Source organism: Tupaia chinensis, unplaced genomic scaffold, assembly GCF_000334495.1.
Source record: "Tupaia chinensis unplaced genomic scaffold, TupChi_1.0 Scaffold143584_1, whole genome shotgun sequence".
NCBI lineage: Eukaryota > Metazoa > Chordata > Mammalia > Scandentia > Tupaiidae > Tupaia > Tupaia belangeri.
The window spans coordinates 8,784,089-8,790,092 of record NW_006203430.1 but is presented as its reverse complement, the minus strand read 5'-3'; the positions used below and the strand labels follow the sequence as shown (position 1 = coordinate 8,790,092).

General features: G+C 60.1%; 1 protein-coding gene across 4 annotated transcripts in view; it reads right to left on the bottom strand.

Annotated features, from left to right (window-relative positions):
• The window catches only part of KLHL17 (kelch like family member 17), a 6,656-nt gene extending 981 nt beyond the window's left edge, over positions 1-5,675 (bottom strand). The window contains exons 1-11 of one of the 4 annotated variants that reach the window (XM_027766522.1): positions 5,426-5,675; positions 5,200-5,321; positions 4,811-5,032; positions 4,291-4,407; positions 3,861-4,074; positions 3,500-3,644; positions 3,251-3,418; positions 2,729-2,817; positions 2,540-2,613; positions 2,178-2,359; positions 1,744-1,895 (exon numbers count right to left, since the gene is read on the bottom strand). In XM_027766522.1, coding sequence (XP_027622323.1) covers positions 1,744-1,895; positions 2,178-2,359; positions 2,540-2,613; positions 2,729-2,817; positions 3,251-3,418; positions 3,500-3,644; positions 3,861-4,074; positions 4,291-4,407; positions 4,811-5,032; positions 5,200-5,321; positions 5,426-5,636 — 1,696 coding nt within the window. In that variant the 5' untranslated portion in view covers positions 5,637-5,675. Of the gene's footprint in view, positions 1-1,662; positions 1,896-2,177; positions 2,360-2,539; positions 2,614-2,728; positions 2,818-3,250; positions 3,419-3,499; positions 3,645-3,860; positions 4,075-4,290; positions 4,408-4,810; positions 5,033-5,199; positions 5,322-5,425 lie in introns of those variants that run through there. The other 3 variants (XM_027766523.1, XM_027766524.1, XM_027766525.1) reach the window with 3 other exon arrangements.
• Positions 5,676-6,004: the final 329 nt, after the last annotated feature.

Genomic DNA, 6,004 nt, shown 5'->3' with positions numbered 1-6,004 from the left:
CAGGGGGGGCGGCGGCAGCGGCTGGCCGGGGCCAAGCAGGTCGACAGGTCTGGGTCCCTCTGTCAGGAGCCTCCAGTACCCGCCTCCCGCGGTGGGCGGGGCCCTGGCACCTCCGGCCCTAAGCCCAGGGGCCAGCCGAAGGTGGAGCCTTTATGGGTGGGGCCTGGCTCCTACCTGAGCCCGAGCCTTCCAGTTCTCTGCCCTGCGTCCTCCACATGGACTGGCCAGTCTTGGGGCAGAGGGCCTCTTTCTCCAGAAAGCCCTCGCTGGAGGGAAATAGGTATACCCTCAGGAAAGGATAAGAGCTCCCCACTTCACGAGTTGGCCTATACCGGAGGGGTGACCCCGGTCTGGTCTGTGAACATCCTCCTGGCTGGTGTTCAGTCAGGGAGTACCTGGGTGCTGGAGCTGCATGAAGCTGGGACCCCCTTCCAGTTGCCCTCCCTTCCCCCAAGCATGAGCACACATCCTGTTTCCACCTTAATCCTCGCCTGTGAGTCACCAGTGACTGTATGGGACTGCGTGCTCACTGAGTGTTCAGTTGCTGGACAGACTTTGCCGCATTGGGGAAGGGGGAGCCAGAACCTCCTCAGCCTCCTCTCCTGCAGGGGTCAACCCTAACCCTAGGTTTCATGACACCCAGGCTGGAAGTCACAAGTCTTCCAAGCACCCAGGACAGTAATGGTGACATGGAGGCAACACTCTCCAATACGCGCCCCATTCCAGGGCCTAGAGTACAACAGGGGCCTTGGGAATCAGGCTGGCAGCAAACCATGCTCACAGTTGGGTGCTGATCCAGATACCACAGCACAGTGTCTGTGCTGGACACAAAGATATTGCCTTGCAGGCCACAAATGCCAATGCAGCTTCTCAGCCAGGCGGCACACCCACCCATAGGCCCTTACCCTAGTGCTCCGCAGGACCCAAGGCTGTGCTGCAGCCCCACAGGCACAGGAGACAAAAAGGACCAGAGATGGACATGCAACCTCAGGCCCACGGAGCCCAAAAAAGATGTTTATTGTTCAAGTTGGTTCATATTGCTGTAGAGGGTCTGTGTGCATGAGTTTGTGCCCAGCTCTGCACAAGATCCAGAGAAGACACCACACTGCAGACACAGGACACAGGGAGCCTGCTTTGTGCCCTTTCTAGGGACAGTGACTGGCTGCACAAAACGAAGGCAATGTGCAAAGCACGGGCTAGAGGGCTGCAGCTGCTCACAAAGCCCCTCCCCCACTTCTCTGCCTACCCTGGCCAGCAGCTCTGCAGAGTCCGACTGGGCCGCTCTGACTCCCGTGCAGTGTGTCTCCACCCATATCACTTCCCTTACACCCAAAGCAGGGAGTGGGGTGGGAGGACAGCTTGGTCCCCAGATGCGCAGGAGAACATATGCTCCAAGAGTAAACGTATAAACTGGTAGATGCAGCGGTGTTCATCCATCAATAAATAACGAATTAATAAATAAATAAATAAGTAAATAAATAACAAACGGCACACACACAAACGAACGCTGAGGAATGAACACAGAGACATGGACAGACGATGCAGGTTATCCCTGGTGGGAACCATGGACCCCACCCCTGACACATGAGGACTGATGAGAGGGAGGCGCTGGGGCTGCCCTGGTGGGGCTTAAGGCACGGGGCATCTGGTGGACCCGCGCTGCGGGTCAGAGGCTGGTGGAGGAAACCGACAACGTGGGCGAGGACGGTGGTGGGAAGTTGAGCAGCTCCAGCACCGCCACACCCACGCTACTGCGCCGCGTGAACATGCAGGATGCGGCCACCCATTTGTTGGTCCTCGGGTTGTACTTCTCAATGGAGTTGAGGCTGGAGCTGCCGTCGTTACCTCCTACAGCGTACAGCCAGCCGTCCATGGACACCAGGTCATGCGTGCTCCTAGGGGTGGGGTGGGCGGGGCTGAAAGGTCCAGCCAGCAGCGAGCCAAAGAGGAAACCACTTAGAAGCAAGGAGTGGGGAAACCTTGGGGAAGGGCACGAGGAGGCCCCTAGAAGAGCAATGGGGGCGGGTCAAGAGGCAGAGCGGAGAGGAATTGTAGCGGGATGGGGCAGGGCTGGGGGGGGTGCAGGCGGGACACAGATCGATCATTGGCCTCTTGGGAGGCAGACCAACTGTGGTGGTGAGAGCTACCCCCCAAGTGTACACCCCTGGCCTGCCGCCCTGCGGATGTTCATGGGTGCCACGCTTTCCCAGGCACCAGCCTTGGGGCTGTATCTCTCCACTGAGTTGAGGCAGCTTGTGCCATCGTTGCCCCCTGCCACATACAGGGCCCCTTCCAGCACTGCAACGCCCGCTGAGCTGCGCCGGCTCAACATGGAGGCCACTGGAGTCCATGCATTCACCTGTGACAGAGGGGACAGGCTGGAGGCAGACCCACCATGGGTATCCTTCCACTCCCATGGTGCAGACCCAACTCCATTGGGACGAGAGTGGGTTATTCCAGAATGTTCCTTCCAGGAACGTGAGATGATCCCAGGCAGCACTTGGGAAGGGGGTCGTTGTGGGTGGGGTGCGTTATGCACCTGGGGCTCGTACTTCTCCACGGTGGCCAGGTGTGAAGAGCTATCATAACCGCCCACGGCGTACAGGTTCCCATCTGCAGGAAGTCAACATATTGGGGTGCTCCGGCTGGCTGTCAGGTTCTCAGGGGTCAGAGGGCAGGGGGACAGTCAGGAGGGTGGACACGGCACAAGGCAGGCCCTATCACGCACCAAGTGTGGCCACACGCACGTATCGCCTCCGGGTACTCATGGCAGCGATGGATGTCCACGTTCCCGTCAGGGGGTCATAGCGTTCAGCACTGTGGGTACCAGATGGCTGCTGACCCTCAGCCTCAGCAGCAAGGCCGTCCTGGCCCCAGGACTCGCCCTGCCCCCAAAATGACTAATCCTGTGCTGGGTGTCCTGGACATTCTGACCCAGAGGAGTAGATGGAGTCTATTGGAGTAGATGAGTAGAGCTTGCTGGCTGCCTGGATGATCCCAGGTGAGTGTCCACCTGGGCCCAGAGCTGGGACCAGTGGGCAGAACTCCAGAGAGGAAAAGAAGGGGTGGCAGTGCCCACACAGCCAAGAGCCAGTCCTGGGTCTGCCATGGCCTAAGAGGCCCTGGGGCCCTAGTGACCTGAGCTAGATGAGCCCCCCAATCAGATGTGACCTCTATGGTCATGATACAGCCTCACCTCCTGCTGCTGAGCCAACCCTGCAAGGCCACTGGGGCCGACTCCCACCACTACCTGTTGAGACAGGAGGCGCCATCATATCCCCCAGCTGCGTAAAGGAGCCCATGCAGAGCAGCCACTCCCAGGCAGCTCCGCCGTGTGCCCATGGACACCTCGGGTTGCCATGTGTTGGTTACTGGATCATACGACTCCACGGTAGCCAGGTCTGAGGTCCCATCATAGCTAGAGGAGAGATCTCTATTAGTTGAAGCTGGCTTAGGGGGCCCAAGACAAACCCCTGATCCAAGATCAGCTTCTGCTTACCCGCCCACTGCGTACAGCCGGTTCCCAACTGCAGCCACTCCCACCCGGGCCCGGCGTGTGGACATGGAGGCCACCACATGCCAGCGATCGGTGCGAGTGTCGTACGCTTCACAGTCTCCATGGATGGCAAACAGACTCCCACCACCTGGGGAGGGGGAGGTGATGGGGCAGGAAGGGGGACCTGGGGAGACAATGGTCTGGGCACTCCAGCACAGCTTAAGGGAAAGGGCATGGGGGGCTCTGAGGGCAGGTGGAGCTGGGGATTGGTGATTGTGTCACACTAGTGGTCATGTGCCACCAGGTCCTGGATGGAGGGAGACACAGGGCAAGGACATGATATGTGGGAGCAGGGTAGACGTACCCACGGCAAAAAGTACAGGGCCAGCACCCTCACAGCGCCGAGGCCGCGTGCGGCTGGTGCCCAGGACGCCCCTCTGTTCGGGCAGCAGGTGAAACTTGAGAGCCTCGATGAGCAGGTCCTTGCAGTCAGGGTGGTGCCTTACCAGGCTCTCGGTGTCCACATGGCCCAGCAGGAAGTCACGGCTCAGCAGTGGCAGCCGTACACACTTCATTAGCTGGGTGTAGTGGGTATCGAGGTCAGGTGGGACCCTGGGGCACAAATGGCTCTAGAGCTGAGACCCAACCCCTCTCAGATGCCTGTACCATCTGTACAAAGGCTTCCCCTTGAGACAAGTATCTTACCACCTACCCCCTCTCCCCACCCAGAGTCCCTGAACTCAGGCCCTCAGCCACCGGCATCTCCCACATGGGGCCACGAGACCCAGCCTTACCCGAGGGACATGCTGCCTCCGAGCATCCACATCGTGTTTGACCCAGCTAAGGACTGCACGGTAGACGTCCTCCTCTGAAGGCACGTTCAGGCTGTCACTAGAGACCAGTTCCAGCACCTGGGGGTGGGGATCCTCAGACCTGAGATCTGGGGAGGGTCCTTGGGCCCAGGGAGCCCTGAAGGTGCCTGGGAGGGAGTCCAGCTGGGGGCCTCAGTATTCCTACAGAGAGGGGCCAAGCAGGGTCAGGAGCTACAGATTTGGTTCCTGCAGTTGTGGGGAGGGCCTAGGTTCAGAGCAGTCTTTGGGACATAGAAACAGGGACTGGGGATTAAGGACAGGGATATGGTAGGAACAGCATGGGGTTAGCACCATGGAAGAAAGCTTGGATGGGGTTGGAATGTGGGTCAGAGGCTGAGAATGAGGATGGGGGCGGTGAGCAAAGGGCTAGGACTTAAAGACCAGGGGTCTGGGTACTGGGGTCTGGGTCAGGGTCTGGGCTGGGCCCCAGTTGGCACGTTACCTGCTTCAGCGGCAACAGCATGAACTCCTCGGTCTTGGCCACGTCCACGAAGTGCTGCAGCACGTACCTGTGTGCCGCCTTGAGCAGGTCGCTGCAGGAGTGTGTGTCGGCAAAGCCCCGGATGCCCAGGCAGTTGGAGGGGTCCAGCTGACTCAGCAGAAACTTGCAGCAGGCGTCTCGGACACCGTTCAGCTGCAGGAGGCTGGCGGCCGGGAGCAGAGTCTATGGGGCATGGAGATGGGGCCAAGACAGGAGGGCGCCAAGGAAGCAAAGATGGGATAGGAGGTAGTTGGGGAGAGGCACCAGGGATGCAGAGACACCAGGGCATGGGCACACACAGGGCATGAGGACCAGTGTGGGGGCTGGGCGTGGGGATGAGGCAGCCTCACCTGCACATTGCCCTCGCCCACTACAATCTCAGCCGTGTACGCAAACTGCACCAGCTGGTCCAAGGCCTGAGGATCGATGTCATGTAGCGTCACGTGCGTCTGGCGGCTCTCGCTCATTTCATCTATAGGGGCAGGGGGTCAGGTTCGTGCGCACTCCGAAAGACCCAAAGAGAAAAACCCCCTTCCCAAGTGTGGCCCAGACTGCATGGAGGCGGGGGGTACTTGCTTGTGAACATGGCGTGGAAGTAAGGGCTGCAGGAGGCCAGCACCACCTTGTGTGCTCGGATCTCCTTGGCGGCCACGTGCAGGACGATGTCGCACAGGAGGCCACGCTGCCGCATGCGGCTCATGGCCACAAAGGCATCGTGGTAGTGTCGCTTGGAGTTGTGGGCCACGCTGTGGCCTTCTCGGCTCAGGAGCTGCATCGCACCCTCCATGGGGGCCGCGGGCCGGGTCTGCCTTGTTCGGGCGCGCTCCGCCTCAGGGCTGCAGGTGAGCAGGGCGAATCAGAGATCGTTCCCCAGGGAGCTGCTCTCCCAGCCTTGAGACCTCTAGGCAAGGCCTGGGTGACCTCCTGGCCACCACCATAGCAGTCCAGTCACAGATGGCCAGCAGCGCTGTGGTTTCCATCAAGGTCCCACCCCACTCACACCTAGGGCCCAGGATTCATGAATTCCCTCAAGTCCAGGGAGCTTTGCTGGAGGGCGGGAGACTCCACCCTAAATCCACTCCCAGCAGGGTGGGCCCATTAGAGAGCAGGTGCCCTGACTGCTGAACCTACCAGGCTTCCTGTGAGCACCGCCCT